Source organism: Mobula birostris, unplaced genomic scaffold (genome assembly GCF_030028105.1).
Source record: "Mobula birostris isolate sMobBir1 unplaced genomic scaffold, sMobBir1.hap1 scaffold_567, whole genome shotgun sequence".
NCBI classification, from domain to species: Eukaryota; Metazoa; Chordata; class Chondrichthyes; order Myliobatiformes; family Myliobatidae; genus Mobula; species Mobula birostris.
Window position 1 is genome coordinate 190,330 of NW_027278293.1, and position 16,696 is coordinate 207,025.

At 55.6% G+C, this 16,696-nt stretch overlaps 1 protein-coding gene across 1 annotated transcript; it reads right to left on the reverse strand.

Moving 5' to 3' along the window:
- Positions 1-9,125: 9,125 nt before the first annotated feature.
- LOC140193373 (3 beta-hydroxysteroid dehydrogenase type 7-like) lies at positions 9,126-16,407 on the reverse strand. Its single transcript, XM_072250705.1, has 6 exons — positions 16,251-16,407; positions 15,581-15,736; positions 13,348-13,456; positions 12,898-12,997; positions 10,407-10,569; positions 9,126-9,547 (listed from the first exon to the last, which is right to left on the reverse strand). Exons 1-6 carry the CDS (start codon positions 16,405-16,407, stop codon positions 9,126-9,128), a joined length of 1,107 nt encoding a protein of 368 aa, XP_072106806.1.
- Positions 16,408-16,696: the final 289 nt, after the last annotated feature.

Consider the following 16,696-nt stretch of genomic DNA (forward strand, 5'->3'; position numbering starts at 1 on the left):
GGGCCAGATTCACTCGGATCACCAGCAGTTAGCCTCCTATTTCAGCCCTCACATGGCCCTACCCTGAAACCTAACATCTTCACACCCCATAAACATGGGTCCTCTTCTCGCCAGAGGACTAAACTCACCCCACACCACCAGTTATACCTCCCGCTGCCCAGCAGGCCCCCCCCAACCCTACCCCCCAAACCTAATCCTATATTCCAGAGGACCACACACCCCAACTAAACCCTAACCCTAATTTCCAAGGGATCGGTCACCCCAACTAAACCAGACAGCACCCCAAATAACCCAAACCACACCACACTAAGGGGCTTATATAATAGTCCTTTGCCCTACCACTAAACCTAACACCTCCAACCCTGCTACACACCCCCATAAACCCAAACCCTCACCCCATCAAGGGGCCAAATTTACCCAGTATCACCAGCAGTTAGGCTCTGATTTCAGCCCTCCCCCCTACGGCAAGGGCAACCAAACACCCCCCCCCCCGCAATACCATTTGCCATCCCACCCCACCGCCGTGAACACTCAACCCCCATTACCTAACTGTACCCCGGGGCATGTCCCTCCCCACACACCCCTCAATTAGCTACTGCACAGCCCCCAGATCACAGCAGCCAGTCCCTATAAGAAAGTCCCCAAACCCAAAACACTATCCATAGGCAAGAACTCCACCATTTCAACTTAAACTCCAGAATGGAGGTTAAAGAGAAGGAAGATCCCAATAAAGGCAAGTCGGGGACCGAGATGATGACAACGTGGGCCAAAAACAAAGTGGCAGGGTGAAGTGATACTGCATCTCCAGTAAGAGATCCACAAACACTAGAGGGACATTTTGCCCACTGCCCGCATACTCGCATCCTAACCCTACTCAAACCTAATCCTAAAGTCCAAGGGGGCACACACCCCCACAAACCCTCGGCACATCCCAGAGATCATGCCACACCCCCACAAACCCTAGGCACACCCCGATTAACCCTGGCCACTCCCCCACAAACCCGATTACCTTTGTCAGGAGGGGCAAGATCCAAGAAAGGCAAGTGTTGGACCTGGTTAATGAAGGCGTGGGCCAGATCAAAGTGGCAGGGTCGCGTGAAATTGAATCTCAAGTGAGGAGATCAAAAAGCACAAGAGGGCTGATTTGCCCACTGCCCGCATACTCTCAACCTAACCTAGCAGTGACACGCTCTTCATTCTCCCGGTCGACAAAATGCCAAGAATAAAGCCCAGATGCCCAAACGGCGAGAGAGAACCAGAAAGTTAAACCCAAGCTGGGTCCACAGAAAACCAGTCACCACTAAACTCAGGTGCAGAGACACCGAATGCCCAGTAAACACTGTCAATTTAACCCTTGCAATCCCAGGCATACAGATGCCAGGTAATGATGTTTAAAAACAACATTACCATCATAGTTACATGCCTCTCATTATCCTGGTCCATGGGAAAACACAAGCCGAGCTTGATCAACTCCGGCTGGGTCATCTCGGGGAGGGTGTTTAATGATGAAAGACCCGAAACACCCCATGATCCGAGGATGCATTACTGATGATGTGTCCCAGTGCACACCCGGTCCATTGAACCAAGTGGTGTCGGACCACGATAATGAAAGGCATGGGCCAGATTCACCTGGCTTCACCACACGAGCCTATGCGCCATAATGAAAGGCATGGGCCAGATTCACCTGGCTTCACCACACGAGCCTATGCGCCATAGCACCTCATACCTCACCACTCAAAACTCTGCAGCCTCACCTATCCCAGTCACACATATACATCCACCAGCCCAACACTCAAACCTAATCCTAAAGTCCAATGGGGCACACACCCCCACAAACCCTAGGCACACCCCGACTAACCCTGGCCACTCCCCCACAAACCCGATTACCTTTGTCAGGAGGGGCAAGATCCAAGAAAGGCAAGTGTTGGACCTGGTTAATGAAGGCGTGGGCCAGATCAAAGTGGCAGGGTCGCGTGAAATTGAATCTCAAGTGAGGAGATCAAAAAGCACAAGAGGGCTGATTTGCCCACTGCCCGCATACTCTCAACCTAACCCTAACCCTAATGCCCTAACGGCGAGAGAGAACCAGAAAGTTAATCCCAAGCTGGGTCCACAGAAAACAAGTCACCACTAAACTCAGGTGCAGAGACACCGAATGCCCAGTAAACACTCTCAATTTAACCCATGCATCCCCAGGCATACAGATGCCAGGTAATGATGTTTAAAAACGTCATTACCCTCATAGTTACATGCCTCTCATTATCCTGGTCCATGGGAAAACACAAGCCGAGCTTGATCAACTCCGGCTGGGTCATCTCGGGGAGGGTGTTTAATGATGAAAGACCCGAAACACCCGATGATCCGAGGATGCATTACTGATGATGTGTCCCAGTGCACACCCGGTCCATTGAACCAAGTGGTGTCGGACCACGATAATGAAAGGCATGGGCCAGATTCACCTGGCTTCACCACATGAGCCTATGCGCCACAGCACCTCATACCTCACCAATCCAAACTCTGCAGCCTTACCTATCCCAGTCACACATATACATCCACCAGCCCAACACTCAAACCTAATCCTAAAGTCCAAGGGGGCACACACCCCCACAAACCCTCGGCACATCCCAGAGATCATGCCACACCCCCACAAACCCTAGGCACACCCCGACTAACCCTGGCCACTCCCCCACAAACCCGATTACCTTTGTCAGGAGGGGCAAGATCCAAGAAAGGCAAGTGTTGGACCTGGTTAATGAAGGCGTGGGCCAGATCAAAGTGGCAGGGTCGCGTGAAATTGAATCTCAAGTCAGGAGATCAAAAAGCACAAGAGGGCTGATTTGCCCACTGCCCGCATACTCTCAACCTAACCTAACAGTGACACGCTCTTCATTCTCCCGGTCGACAAAATGCCAAGAACAAAGCCCAGATGCCCAAACGGCAAGAGAGAACCAGAAAGTTAAACCCAAGCTGGGTCCACAGAAAACAAGTCACCACTAAACTCAGGTGCTGAGACACCGAATGCCCAGTAAACACTTTCAATTTAACCCATGCAATCCCAGGCATACAGATGCCGGGTAATGATGTTTAAAAACAACATTGCCCTCATAGTTACATGCCTCTCATTATCCTGGTCCATGGGAAAACACAAGCCGAGCTTGATCAACTCCGGCTGGGTCATCTCGGGGAGGGTGTTTAATGATGAAAGACCCGAAACACCCGATGATCCGAGGATGCATTACTGATGATGTGTCCCAGTGCACACCCGGTCCATTGAACCAAGTGGTGTCGGACCACGATAATGAAAGGCATGGGCTAGATTCACCTAGCTTCACCACATGAGCCTATGCGCCACAGCACCTCATACCTCACCAATCCAAACTCTGCAGCCTTACCTATCCCAGTCACACATATACATCCACCAGCCCAACACTCAAACCTAATCCTAAAGTCCAAGGGGGCACACACCCCCACAAACCCTCGGCACATCCCAGAGATCATGCCACACCCCCACAAACCCTAGGCACACCCCGACTAACCCTGGCCACTCCCCCACAAACCCGATTACCTTTGTCAGGAGGGGCAAGATCCAAGAAAGGCAAGTGTTGGACCTGGTTAATGAAGGCGTGGGCCAGATCAAAGTGGCAGGGTCGCGTGAAATTGAATCTCAAGTCAGGAGATCAAAAAGCACAAGAGGGCTGATTTGCCCACTGCCCGCATACTCTCAACCTAACCCTAACCCTAACCCTAACCCTAACCCTAACCCTCGGCACATCCCAGAGATCATGCCACACCCCCACAAACCCTAGGCACACCCCGACTAACCCTGGCCACTCCCCCACAAACCCGATTACCTTTGTCAGGAGGGGCAAGATCCGAGAAAGGCAAGTGTTGGACCTGGTTAATGAAGGCGTGGGCCAGATCAAAGTGGCAGGGTCGCGTGAAATTGAATCTCAAGTGAGGAGATCAAAAAGCACAAGAGGGCTGATTTGCCCACTGCCCGCATACTCTCAACCTAACCTAACAATGACACGCTCTTCATTCTCCCGGTCGACAAAATGCCAAGAACAAAGCCCAGATGCCCAAACGGCCAGAGAGAACCAGAAAGTTAAACCCAAGCTGGGTCCACAGAAAACCAGTCACCACTAAACTCAGGTGCAGAGACACCGAATGCCCAGTAAACACTGTCAATTTAACCCATGCAATCCCAGGCATACAGATGCCAGGTAATGATGTTTAAAAACGTCATTACCCTCAGAGTTACATGCCTCTCATTATCCTGTTCCATGGGAAAACACAAGCCGAGCTTGATCAACTCTGGCTGGGTCGCCTCGGGGAGGGTGTCTAATGATGAAAGACCCGAAACACCCCATGATCCGAGGATGCATTACTGATGATGTGTCCCAGTGCACACCCGGTCCATTGAACCAAGTGGTGTCGGACCACGATAATGAAAGGCATGGGCCAGATTCACCTGGCTTCACCACATGAGCCTATGCGCCACAGCACCTCATACCTCACCAATCCAAACTCTGCAGCCTTACCTATCCCAGTCACACATATACATCCACCAGCCCAACACTCAAACCTAATCCTGAAGTCCAAGGGGGCACACACCCCCACAAACCCTCGGCACATCCCAGAGATCATGCCACACCCCCACAAACCCTAGGCATACCCCGACTAACCCTGGCCACTCCCCCACAAACACGATTCCCTTTGGCAGGAGGGGCAAGATCCAAGAAAGGCAAGTGTTGGACCTGGTTAATGAAGGCGTGGGCCAGATCAAAGTGGCAGGGTCGCGTGAAATTGAATCTCAAGTGAGGAGATCAAAAAGCACAAGAGGGCTGATTTGCCCACTGCCCGCATACTCTCAACCTAACCTAACAGTGACACGCTCTTCATTCTCCCGGTCGACAAAATGCCAAGAACAAAGCCCAGATGCCCAAACGGCAAGGGAGAACCAGAAAGTTAAACCCAAGCTGGGTCCACAGAAAACAAGCCACTACTAAACTCAGGTGCAGAGACACCGAATGCCCAGTAAACACTGTCAATTTAACCCATGCATCCCCAGGCATACAGATGCCAGGTAATGATGTTTAAAAACGTCATTACCCTCTTAGTTACATGCCTCTCATTATCCTGTTCCATGGGAAGACACAAGCCGAGCTTGATCAACTCTGGCTGGGTCACCTCGGGGAGGGTGTCTAATGATGAAAGACCCGAAACACCCCATGATCCGAGGATGCATTACTGATGATGTGTCCCAGTGCACACCCGGTACATTGAACCAAGTGGTGTCGGACCACGATAATGAAAGGCATGGGCCAGATTCACCTAGATTCACCACACAAGCCTAAGCCCAATAGCACCTCATACATCACCACTCCAAACTCTGCAGCCTTACCTATCCCAGTCACACATATACATCCACCAGCCCCACACTCAAACCTAATCCTAAAGTCCAAGGGGGCACACACCCCCACAAACCCTCGGCACATCCCAGAGATGATGCCACACCCCCACAAACACTTGGCACACCCCGACTAACCCTGGCCACTCCCCCACAAACCCGATTACCTTTGTCAGGAGGGGCCAGATCCAAGAAAGGCAAGTGTTGGACCTGGTTAATGAAGGCGTGGGCCAGATCAAAGTGGCAGGGTCGCGTGAAATTGAATCTCAAGTGAGGAGATCAAAAAGCACAAGAGGGCTGATTTGCCCACTGCCCGCATACTCTCAACCTAACCCTAACCCTAACCCTAACCCTAATCCGAGGATGCATTACTGATGATGTGTCCCAGTGCACACCCGGTCCATTGCACCAAGTGGTGTCGGACCTCAATAATGAAAGGTATGTGCCAGATTCACCTGGCTTCACCACATGAGCCTATGCGCCACAGCACCTCATACCTCACCACTCCAAACTCTGCAGCCTTACCTATCCCAGTCACGTATACATCCACCAGCCCAACACTCAGACCTAATCCTAAAGTCCAAGGGGGCACACACCCCCACAAACCCTCGGCACGTCCCTATTATCATGCCACACCCCCACAAACCCTAGGCACACCCCGACTAACCCTTGCCACACCCCCACAAACCCGATTACCTTTGTCAGGAAGGGCAAGATTCAAGAAAGTCAAGCGTTGGACCTGGTTAATGAAGGCGTGCGCCAGATCAAAGTGGCAGGGTCGCGTGAAATTGAATCTCGAGTGAGGAGATCAAAAAGCAGAAGAGGGCTGATTTGCCCACTGCCCGCATACTCTCAACCTAACCTAACAGTGACACGCTCTTCATTCTCCCGGTCGACAAAATGCCAAGAATAAAGCCCAGATGCCCAAACGGCAAGAGAGAACCAGAAAGTTAAACCCAAGCTGGGTCCACAGAAAACAAGTCACCACTAAACTCAGGTGCAGAGACACCGAATGCCCAGTAAACACTGTCAATTTAACCCATGCAATCCCAGGAGGACGGGAAGTGTCTATCTTTGAAAACTCTTGAGCACGAAATGAAGGAATCCTTGGACTAACACTGGCCAGTTCCCCCTCTCCATCCACATCTCATGGGATTCCAAACCTGGGGACCGACCAGTATGTTTTTCGCGATCTTACTCTGTTCTGCTGCCGAAGGGCTCCCAATCTCTCCCGACTTGGCTGAGGTTGGACCGGGAGCTTTCCACAGCAGGGATAACATGGGTTGTGATATTTTCCGAGTTGCCCCTCTCTTTCTGTTTCTCAATAGAGTAGATGGTGTCAGGGAGTTTCACCCGCAATGAGCCTCCCCACTTTGAGTGGCCATGCGGGTGGAGATTCCCAGGAATCCCGCGGAATATTGCATTACTTTCCTCCTGGTTTTTGCCTCCGCCAGCACGAATTCATCTGCATAGTCTTCAACAGGAGCAGACAAACCCACAGAATAAACACAGTGAGAAATTCCTCCTCCTCATTGCCTCGCTGGAGGGGTATACTCTCAGCATCGCTCCCTGCATGGCCCCTCTCGCTATCTGAAGTCCCCTCTCAGAGTTGGAAACCCCGATTTGTGCAAAGCAGGATCCCACAGCCAGATAGAGGGAGGGATGGGAGGAATGGAGGGAGATTGGAAAGGGAAGTGGAGCAGGAAGAGGATGGGGGGGGCAGATGGCGAGGGAGGTGGTGAGATGGAAGTTGAGGGGCAGATGAGGGAGCAGGGAGAGGAACTGAGGGAGATGGTGCGGCAGAAAGTGAGGAGGAGGGAGAGAAAGATGAGAGGTTAGTATGGAGGACTGGAGCAGTGAGGGAGGGATGAAGGAGGTGGGGTGGGGAGAGAGACAAGAATGGAATTAGTGATGACAGGTGAGGAGCAGGAGAGGGCGGGGAAGATTAGAGGGATGGAAGAAGAGAGGCTAAAGGAAGGGATATGAGCGGAAGGGGGAGAAAGTGATGAAGAGGGATGAAGGAAGGCATGTGAGTGGAAGGGAAGGGAGGACGGGGGGGTGGGACGGAGGGGGGAGGGAGGGAGGGACGGGGGGAAGGAGGGAGGGTGGGACGGTCAGATGGAGGGGGGGGAGGGAGGGACGGGCGGGTGGGAGGGAGGGAGGGAGGAAGTGTTGTGACTTTTAGCCGGGTCACCGGAGAGAGACTAAAGCCTGTGATATCACAACAAACAGACTCTCCTGAAGACCCTCTCGGTTTGGGGTCTCCGAAAATCATGTATATGTCATCTTTTTAATACACCTGTGAGATCAGAGGTGATGCAATACAATTTCAAAAGTCACAGTGGCATCGTTCTGTTCAATATCGACGCAACAGCACTTCCTTGGCATTATACATCTACAGTGGGACACACCCGAGTACCCAAACACCTTGGCTGGGACAAAAGTAATTCACACGGGTGGTCTGAACGTTTCTGGGCACAGAGATCCCAGACTCCCACCCTTAACACTATGGGGGCTGACTCCGAATACACCCGGCGTCAATCAATCGAACCGTGTTCGATGTGGCAACAGCCGTCGGTTCTGGAAATATTCTGACCCGGTGACGGCGGTTCAGGGATAACCGGGCCAGACCCTCCGAGCGGCCAGCCCGGCCTGTGTTCCGTAGACAACACTGGCTGCTTGTACACAACACGTTTAACTTCACCTGATCAGCGCTTCCAGTCTGTATTCAGAACGCGACTGTTTATCGGCCAAATGAATATCTGCTGTGGTCTCGGGATACGGAGGGAATGGAGGAGATACGGTGGGAGATGTATACGGGGTGGGAGAGGGGAAATGGAGGGGAATAGCTGGAGAGGGGTGGGAGAGAGCGATGGAGAGGGCAGAGAAAGGGACGGCTGGATGGAGAGATGGAAGGGGAGGGGAAGGGATGGATGGATGGTTGGAGGGAGAGAGGGAAGGGGAGGGATGGAGAGGGGAAGGGATGGATGGATGGTTGGAGGGAGAGAGGGAGGGGGAGGGATGGAGGGGGAAGGGATGGATGGATGGAGGGAGAGAGGGAAGAGGAGGGGAAGGGATGGATGGATGGTTGGAGGGAGAGAGGGAAGGGGAGGGATGGAGAGGGAAAGGGATGGATGGATGGAGGGAGAGAGGGAAGGGGAGGGGAAGGGATGGATGGAGGGAGGGAGAGAGGGAAGGGGAGGGGAATGGATGGATGGATGGTTGGATGGAGAGAGGGAAGGGGAGGGATGGAGAGGGGAAGGGATGGATGGATGGAGGGAGAGAGGGAAGGGGAGGGATGAGGAGGGAAAGAGAAATGGAGAAGGAGATGGCCTCAGAAGATCATTGACGTGGTGCTCATGGAGATGAGAACAATGTCTTTTTCGTAGTATTAAAGTCCAGCCAGACCACAGAATCCAATTCCAGGTCCAAAATCAACCCAGCGCTGAGGGACGAGTCACCACCGGGGAGAAGGGGGCAGGGGAAGGGAGTGAGGGAGAGGAAGAGAGGATGGAGTATGGGATAGTCATAGTCATACTTTATTGATCCCGGGGGAAACTGGTTTTCGTTACAGTTGCACCAGAAATAATAAATAGTAATAGTAATATTACTATTAGTAAATAGTAATATTACTATTAGTAAATAGTAATAGTCATGGGGGGGAGTACTGAGGGAAATGGGGGTTGCGAGGGAGATGGGTAAAATGTGGAGCGGATCAGAGCTCATGGAGACCCTGCAGGCTCTGCAGCCAGTGAACGGTGTGCGCCCGGGATTGCTCCCAGGTGTAGAGCGGCCGGTAGCCGAAGTGACGGGCGGCTTTGCTGGTCCGCACCGTGAAGGTTGAGCAGCTCATGAGCAAGGTGTAGCGGTTGAGTGAGGAGGCAAAGGTGCAGAAGGGGCGGAGGAAGAAGCCGACGAGCTCAACCAGGATAGTCAGCAGGAAGACCAGGAAGAAGGGGAGGACGGGCCGCTGCTGGCCGACCAACTTCACCCCGCAGGGCGCTAGAAACTCCATGTTGAAGTCCAGGAAGCTCCTGTCCGGGGAGTCGTCGTAACAATAGTAGACCTGTCCGCCCACCAGGCCGGGCTTCTCCCGCAGGGCGCGGGCTGCCAGCAGGTGCATCCAGACCACGTTTCCTGAGAGGGTCGGAGGTGTGGAGCAAAGGTCAGAGCCCGGCCGGCCACTCCAAAGCCTTTCAGTTCCACCCCCCCACCCCCCGCATTCCCTCAGCCGGACAGCCACACGGAGGCCTATCGGGTCCCAGAGGTGCTATCCCGCTCTACTTGCACCGGGCGCTGAGGCCTTCCCCCGCCACTACCACCGACCTGCCCCATTAGAGAGGCCGTTATTCCCCCCAAATTCCTGCTATCCTTTTTCCGTTCTGTCGGTTCGCGAGAGGCCATTCCGCCCCACTGAGGACGGCTAAACTCCTGATCTACCTGCCAGGAGTTCGGCCCCGGTGATACCTGCTACCCCAACGTCAGAGGCCATTTTGCTCCTCCCCCGACTTCCATTCCACTAGTATACTGATTAGGCCTATCTGCCCCTCTGATGTTCTGCTAGAACCCTCCCCAGTTCAGAGAGGCACTACAGCCTGATGTCCTGACAAGCCATTCTGCTGCTTTGTTCTCCATTATCCATCTCCCCGGTGAGTGCTGAGGCTACTCTGCCTCCCTCCTCCTACTAGGCGTACCACTCACTCCCTCAGCAACTACCTAGCCCCCTCTATTTCACCTGTGCCCAAAATGAGACCTATCGGCCCTCTCTCTCTACTAACCCTCCTGCCTTACCTCGGCCACCAGTAAGACCTATCGGCCCCTCCCTCGCTACTAGCCCTCCTGTTCTGCCTGCACCCTCAGAGAGACCCATTGAACCCTTCCTCTCCCAATACCACTTCCTGATCCACCAGAATCCTCAGCGAGACCCGTCAGCTACTTGTTATCCCACCAGATACCCTCTGCCCCTCACCCCCTCCGCCGCGGAACACGGACTCACCCACGTAGGCATGCCCCATGCGGGCGTCCGCAGAGGAGAGACGGAAGAGGCGCCCCCTGCAGAGGGACGCTCTTTCAGCCAGGTTGCGGAGGACGAGGGCACCTTCCCCGTAGATACAGAGCGGACGCAGGGCCAGGGTGAAAAGGGTCTTCCCGGACGCTGTCTGTGTGTGGGGGGGGGGTAAGAGAGGGTGGGGAGAGATAAGAGGGCGGGGGGGAGGGGAAGGTGGGAGGTGAAGAAAGTGGTGAGAGAGGAGTCAGAACGAGGTGATCGATACGATAGCAACTACAATCGCTTCCCAACCCTCACCCCACTAGCGCATGGCGACTGTGTGGAAACAGATTCTTTGGCCCACTGAACGTATAATAGCCCACAGAACAATACAAGACAGGAGCAATCATTTGGTACAGAGTGCCTGTAGCAACCGCGAGGTCAAATTAAACCACTCTTCTCTGTCCGTACCCCTCCAGTCTATATGCATCCACGTATCTGTCTCAGAGACTCTTCAAAGCTTCCGCCACATCAGCCTTCACCACCCCGGACGCGCGTTCCAAGCACCCACTGCTCTCTGTGAAGAAAGTTGCCCCCCCCCACCATCTTTGAAATTGCCCCCTCTCACGTTACATGCATGTTCTCTGGTATTAGACATTCCGGCCCTGACGGGACAAAGATTCCGTCTGTCTATTCTGTCTATGCCTCTCATAATCTTATAAACCTCTGTTGGGGTGTCCCCCAAACTCTGCCGCTCCAGAGAACGGAACCCGGGTTTGTCCCATGCACAAAGAGTTGACAAACTCAGCCGGTCAGGAAGTTTCTCCGGACAGAAATGGGTGGTCAGCATTCCGGGTCGAGACTCTTCGCCGAGATGACGTGATGCTCCCCATCAGATACCCAAATTAAAGAGGGAGTGTCTACCCCATTACCCCTGTTACAGAGGGAGTCTCTACCCCATTACCCCTGTTACAAAGGGAGTCTCTCCCCCATTACCCCTGTTACAGAGGGAGTCTCTCCCCCATTAGCCCTGTTACAGAGGGAGTCTCTCCCCCATTACCCCTGTTACAGAGGGAGTCTCTCTCTCCCCCATTAGCCCTGTTACAGAGGGAGTGTCCCCCATTACCCCTGTTACAGAGAGAGTCTCTCCCCATTACCCCTGCTACAGAGGGAGACTCTCTCTCCCCCATTAGCCTTGTTACAGAGAGAGTGTCCCCCATTATCCCCTGTTACAGAGGGAGTCTCCCCCATTACCCCAGTTACAGGGGGAGTCTCTCCTCATTACCCCTGTTCCAGAGGGAGTCTCTCCCCCATTACCCCTGTTACAGAGGGAGTCTCTCCCCCCATTACCCTTGTTACAGAGGGAGTCTCTCTCTCTCCCCATTACCCCTGTTACAGAGGGAGTCTCTCCCCCATTAGTCCTGTTACAGAGGGAGTCTCTCCCTCATTACCCCTGTTACAGAGGGAGTCTCTCCCCATTAGCCCTGTTGCAGAGGGAGTGTCCCCCATTACCCCTGTTACAGAGGGAGTCTCTCTCCCCATTACCCCTGTTACAGAGGGACTCTCTCCCCCATTACCCCTGTTACAGAGGGAGTCTCTCCCCCATTACCCCGTTACAGACGGAGTCTCCCCCATTACCCCTGTTACAGAGGGAGTCTCTCCCCATTACCCCAGTTACAAAGGGAGTCTCTCCCCATTACCCCTGTTACAGAGGGAGTCTCCCCCATTAGCCCTGTTACAGAGGGAGTCTCTCTATCCCCCATTAGCCCAGTTACAGAGGGAGTCTCTCCTCATTGCCCCTGTTGCAGAGGGAGTCTCTCTCCCATTACCCCTGTTACAGAGGGAGTCTCTCTACCCCATTACCCCTGTTACAGAGGGAGTCTCCCCATTACCCCAGTTACAGGGGGAGTCTCTCCTCATTGCCCCTGTTGCAGAGGGAGTCTCTCTCCCATTACCCCTGTTACAGAGGGAGTCTCTCTACCCCATTACCCCTGTTACAGAGGGAGTCTCTCGCTCTCCCCATTACCCCAGTTACAGGGGGAGTCTCTCCCCATTACCCCTGTTACAGAGGGAGTCTCTCCCGCTCCCCATTACCCCTGTTACAGAGGGAGTCTCTCCCCCATTACCCCTGTTACAGAGGGAGTCTCTCTCCCTCTCCCCATTACCCCTGTTACAGAGGGAGTCTCTCCCCCATTAGCCCTGTTACAGAGGGAGTCTCTCCCTCATTACCCCTGTTACAGAGGGAGTCTCTCTCTTCCCCATTAGCCCTGTTACAGAGGGAGTGTCCCCCATTACCCCTGTTACAGAGGGCGTCTCTCCCCCATTACCCCTGTTACAGAGGGAGTCTCTCCCCCATTACCCCTGTTACAGAGGGAGTCTCTCTCCCTCTTCCCATTACCCCTGTTTAATACCAGTGTTGGTGAGGGGGTCTCCCCCGTCAGGGGCCGTTGTAACAGTGCAGATTTAGCGGGCTGCTCCCTGCGCTCCCCCGCGCTCTCACCTTCATCCCGTTTGCACCGCGGATAAGACCTTCGGCCTGGAATTTTGACCTTGCGTAGACTGAAGCAGGGGCAAATTCGTAAACCGTGTCCTCATCTCCTCTGGGGGTGAGACAACAGTGACTACTCAAATACTGTGGGGGAGGGAGGGGGACAAGGAGAGAGTGGGAATGGGAGAGAGGTGGAAGGGAGGGATATAGGACAGAGAAAGGAGGCAGGAGTGAGGAAGGAGAGGGAGATGAGGCAGGAGGTGGGGAAATGGAGGCAGGGAGAGGGGGCAGGTGGAGAGTGGGAAGGAACAGGGTGGCAGGTGAGAGGGGAGTAAGGGAGAGGAGGGGGAGAAGGAGAGGGTGGGGGAGTGGGAAGAGTGGGGGTGGGGAGTGAGGAGAGGGAGAGGGTGGGGAGTGGGGAGAGGGGGTGGGGAGGATAATGACTCAGGCTTGGCCTCTCACCTGTGGAACGGCTGCCCCTTGGAGTTGGGCCCCACTGCCTCCATGCTGCTGGTGTAGACCAGGGTCGGGACCTCGTGCTGAACACAGGCATCAATCACGGTCTGGGTCCCTGTGCACACAAAGTTACCAAGGTCAGAGTGGTGCCACGGTCTCTCCAGCAGACCACACCCCCCCCCACCCCTTCCGATGCCAGGGTCCCCTGTGGGAGCTGCCCTTGGCCCCCTCGCGGAGTTCTCCCTCCCCTCCACCCCAGGGCAACAGCCCACGGCCCCCTGGTGAAGCTGCCTTATGATGGAACAGGGTCCCTGCAGAGCTGCCTGCAGCCCCTTGGCAGAACTGTCCACTGTCCCCAGGCAGAGCTGCCCCTTGCCGACCCCTGGTGGTGCTGCCAGTGACCTCCTGCCAGTCTTCCATGGCACCTTGACGGGGCTGCCAGTGGTCTGCTGAAAAAGCAGCCCCCTGGTGAAGCTGCCCTTGGGCCCCTGGCAGAGCTGGGCCCTGGTGGAGCTACCCATGGTCCCCTGGCAGAGCTGCCCTTGGGCCCCTGGTGGAGCTTTCTGTGGTCACCAGTGGAGGTAGTTTTTGGCAGAGCAGCAGCTAGCCCCCTGGTGAAGTACCAACAGCCACCAAGTAAAGCTGGGCCCTGGTGGAGCTACTCATGGTCCCCTGGTGGGGCTGTCCATGGTTCCCTGGCAGAGCTGGGCCCTGATGGGCTGCCCATGGTCCCCTGGCAGAGCTGGGCCCTGATGAGCTGCCCATGGTCCCCTGGCGGAGCTGGGCCCTGATGAGCTGCCCATGGTCCCCTGGCAGAGCTGGGCCCTGATGAGCTGCCCATGGTCCCCTGGCGGAGCTGGGCCCTGATGAGCTGCCCATGGTCCCCTGGCAGAGCTGGGCCCTGATGAGCTGCCCATGGTCCCCTGGCGGAGCTGGGCCCTGATGAGCTGCCCATGGTCCCCTGGCAGAGCTGGGCCCTGATGAGCTGCCCATGGTCCCCTGGCAGAGCTACCCATGGTCCCCTGGCAGAACTGTCCACAGTCCCCAGGCAGAGCTGCCCCTTGCCGACCCCTGGTGGTGCTGCCAGTGACCTCCTGCCAGTCTTCCATGGCACCTTGACGGGGCTGCCAGTGGTCTGCTGAAAAAGCAGCCCCCTGGTGAAGCTGCCCTTGGGCCCCTGGCAGAGCTGGGCCCTGGTGGAGCTACCCATGGTCCCCTGGCAGAGCTGCCCTTGGGCCCCTGGTGGAGCTTTCTGTGGTCACCAGTGGAGGTAGTTTTTGGCAGAGCAGCAGCTAGCCCCCTGGTGAAGTACCAACAGCCACCAAGTAAAGCTGGGCCCTGGTGGAGCTACTCATGGTCCCCTGGTGGGGCTGTCCATGGTTCCCTGGCAGAGCTGGGCCCTGATGAGCTGCCCATGGTCCCCTGGCAGAGCTGGGCCCTGATGAGCTGCCCATGGTCCCCTGGCAGAGCTGCCCATGGTCCCCTGGCAGAGCTACCCATGGTCCCCTGGCAGAACTGTCCACAGTCCCCAGGCAGAGCTGCCCCTTGCCGACCCCTGGTAGTGATGCCAGTGACCTCCTGCCAGTCTTCCATGGCACCTTGGCGGGGCTGCCAGTGGTCTACTGAAAGAGCAGCCCCTGGTGAAGCTGCCCTTGGGCCCCTGGTGGAGGTTTCTGTGGTCACCAGTGGAGGTAGTTTTTGGCAGAGCAGCAGCTAGCCCCCTGGTGAAGTAGCCACCAAGCAGAGCTGGGCCCTGGTGGAGCTGCCCATGGTCCCCTGGCGGAACTGGGCCCTGGCGGAGCTGCCCATGGTTCCCTGGCAGAGCTGGGCCCTGGCGGAGCTGCCCATGGTTCCCTGGCAGAGCTGGGCCCTGGCAGAACTGCCATGGTAGATGTTCCTCTGGCAGAACTGCACAAAGCCCAAGACGATGAGCTGTTCGGGCCAAAGGATCGGGGAGTAAGGACAGAGATGGAGGGAATAGTGCTCGGGGAGGGGTGTCGAAGAGGGCGGAAGAGGCACACACAAAATGCCGGAGGAAATCAGCAGGCCAGGCAGCACCTATGGAAAAGAGTAAACAGTCAACATCTCGGGCCGAGACCCCTTCGTCAGAGAGGAGGCACCGTGGAATGGAGAGATGCAGAAGGGGCGTCGAGGACGGAGGGAAAGTCAAGGCGAGTGGGAACATTGCAGGACAGACCACCACCTGACCTCTCCCCCACCTCCCACCCCCCAGCCTTACCTTGTATGTTGATGGAGAGGATTTGGGACTCGGGAATGAGCCCCAGGAAGTCGATGACACTGGCGAGGTGGAAGACCAGGTCAGCCCCCTGGATTGCGCGGGCAATGTCCCCAGGGGAGGTGATATCCCCCTGCATCAGGGACACCCTGAGAGAGGCTACAGCAGAGAGGGGGCAGGTGCAGGGTGGGACAGGGGAGGGGGAGAGTAATGAATAGGAGGAGGAGCAGGAAGGAGAGGCGAGGGAGTGGAGGGAGACGGTCGGGATAGGAGGATGTGGAGGGGGCAAAGACATAAACAGGGAGGGAGTAAGGAGGGGAAGGGGCAGGTGGGAGAAGGGGTGGAAGAGGGAGGGACAGTGGAGGAAAGGGAAGGTAGGTTAAACAAATGGGGGAGGATGGGAAAGGGGAGACAGAGAATTAAAATTCAATTTCAATTCAAAAACGCTGAATCGACCCCAATCTAATCCCACTGACCCCACTCTCTCCACAACAGCCCTGTCCCGGTCCCCAAACAAATCCCACTGACCCCCCACTCTCTCCACAATCCCGCGTCAATCACCAAACTAATACCGTCACGATCTCTCCCCACAGCTCCATGCCAACCCTCTGCCCCTCCGCCTCCGCACAGCCCTGCTCCCACCCTCTCTCCCCGGCCTTGTGCCAGTCCCTACCCGTGCTCAGCGCCTCCAGCTCCCTGTCCAACACCATGTCGAGCACTCTGATCTCCTTCAGCTCCTCGCTGCGCTCTGCCAGCAGCCGCACCAGGTGCTTCCCCAGAAACCCGCAGCCTCCCGTCACCAGGCAGACCAGACCCTTCTCCCGGGGCATTGTGGCTCGCTCGGGGGCTCCCGTCAAATCCAGGGTCTGCGGGCGGTAGTCAGTGCCAGTAATGAGCAGGGGGAGAGAGAGGGAGCGCAGAGCGAGTGAGAGAGACAGAGGGGGGAGAGAGAGAGGGAGCGCAGAGCGAGTGAGAGAGACAGAGGGGGAGAGAGAGGGAGCGCAGAGCGAGTGAGAGAGACAGAGGGGGGAGAGAGAGGGAGGGGTGAGCAAGAGAGAGAATCACAGAGTCAGGGAAGTGAGGAAAGAGAAAAGATCAGTGTCAGATTATTGTCACTGA